The sequence below is a fragment of the Sinocyclocheilus anshuiensis genome, unplaced genomic scaffold (assembly GCF_001515605.1).
Source record: "Sinocyclocheilus anshuiensis isolate Anshui unplaced genomic scaffold, SAMN03320099.WGS_v1.1 scaffold794, whole genome shotgun sequence".
NCBI lineage: Eukaryota > Metazoa > Chordata > Actinopteri > Cypriniformes > Cyprinidae > Sinocyclocheilus > Sinocyclocheilus anshuiensis.
The window spans coordinates 198,626-200,385 of NW_015547683.1; the positions used below are offsets into that span (position 1 = coordinate 198,626).

The 1,760-nt window shown below is 34.4% G+C and overlaps 1 protein-coding gene across 3 annotated transcripts in view; it reads right to left on the bottom strand.

The window, feature by feature from the left end:
* Nucleotides 1–436: 436 nt before the first annotated feature.
* cunh12orf43 (chromosome unknown C12orf43 homolog) overlaps nucleotides 437–1,760 on the bottom strand; it is a 3,228-nt gene continuing 1,904 nt past the window's right edge. For all 3 annotated transcript variants that reach the window (XM_016505699.1, XM_016505698.1, XM_016505700.1), the window contains one exon: nucleotides 437–1,232. In XM_016505699.1, the coding sequence (XP_016361185.1) occupies nucleotides 893–1,232 (340 nt within the window). In that variant the 3' untranslated portion in view covers nucleotides 437–892. The remainder of the gene's footprint in view (nucleotides 1,233–1,760) is intronic.

Below are 1,760 nucleotides of genomic sequence, written 5' to 3' on the forward strand. Positions count from 1 at the left end.
CACTTCACCAGAGCCAGGTACAGACCCTCTCAGACCTTGTGTTTAATCTAGGCATATTCAGATGATACTGGGATAAAACTATTTACCATCTCTGATTCTCTTTTAATAAAATTTCCAGTGTCTTCAGGCAGTTTGGATCTCTAACCTCAGATCCAGACGAGTGAAACCCATTCTTCTCACCTGCTCTCCTCTCCACCCGGAGATATAGACCCTTACATCACACAGATGGTCTCTACTGCACAATAGCCGCGGCTATTGATGGAAATACCACTGAGAGCCGGTGCATATGAAAAAAAACTTTTTAAAAATGCACTGGAGAGCAAAAATAAATAAAAATTGACAGTCCATGTAAAAATTGTATGTATATAATTTGTCTAGTCAGTCTGCTAGAGTCTAGATTGATTAAAACGAATAAACAGTCTAGAGAAATACTTTCTAGTAAAATGGCAAAATAAACAGTTTATTGATGTTTGGGGGGGATTTATAGCTTGAAAACCCATTTCTTGCAAATTTAGAGCTTTCTCTAAATTTCACAGTCAACTGTTAGAACACAATGAATGTCATAAAAAAATTATACAAACATCAAGAACAGCATTTACAGTATTATAGACCTTAGTCAAGTTAGTCACCATACTGAATTTTACGCATATGAAAACAAGACTGTATAAAGGTCCTAGATCACATAATTTTCACAACTCTTGAAAACTTTCAAAACCGTTTTTGTCTATTGAATTTTTTGTTTCAGAAAGACGTTTCATCAGCTGAACACTGTTTTTAAACAACAGTACAATCCATTAAACGCACAGCACTTCTTCACAGTCTCGTTTTTATTCCGGTCCAAATTAAATATGGCGCTACCATGACTGAGGTCTATTACTTCAAATAAAGCCTTTCATTCATCACAGTCCTTTCTGCCCTCCTCCAACTTTATCCTTTTCTTCTTTTTTTTCTTTGTCAAATTTTCCACCACAGTTGTTTGCTCTTCTGTTCCTTCTCTATTAGACTGTTTCTCTGATACATGGATAATGTTCTCCTCCCTTCTCTCTGTGGATGCTTTTCTTTTTTTCTTCTTTTTCTTCTTCTTCTTTTTAGTGACGGTGCTTTCCTCTGCTGACTCTTTTGTTGTACTTTTCTCCTCAGTTTTCGCTGCAAGTTGGGCTGCAGAGGCGAGGATGTCTGACACAGACACAGCGGCTTCTCTACACCTCATTTCCATCTCACTGTCACTGTCACTGTCGAAAGTGAGAAACTTAATGCAGATTGTCAAGAAGAAAGCAATACACACACTAGGGATATGCTGGTATCAAATTTTCATGTTGTGATTAATTGCTAATGCTTTTATCACGGTATACGGTATTGTCACGATATTGAAATTTAGTTTTAAAAAAGTGCTGTCATAATACAGTATAACAGGTTTAATAACTTTTTTCTTATAACAAAAATAACTGAACATTTAAATGCAATAAAGCAATACAGAAAAATTTATAAAGTTAAAAGTTTTACACAGATTAAAATGCAAAAGAACTATAAAGACCAATAGGTATCACTTTACAATAAGACCTCATTAGTTAACCTTAGTTAATGCATTAACATTCACAATGAGCAATAGCTACATTTGCTACAGAAGTTATTAATCTTTGTTAACAAAATACAAGTCTTAGTTCTTGTTAGCTCATTAAATAACACAGTGGCAACTTTTGATTTTAACAACCTGTTATTAAATATTGGAATACCTAAGATTAATGAATGTTCAGAAGAAT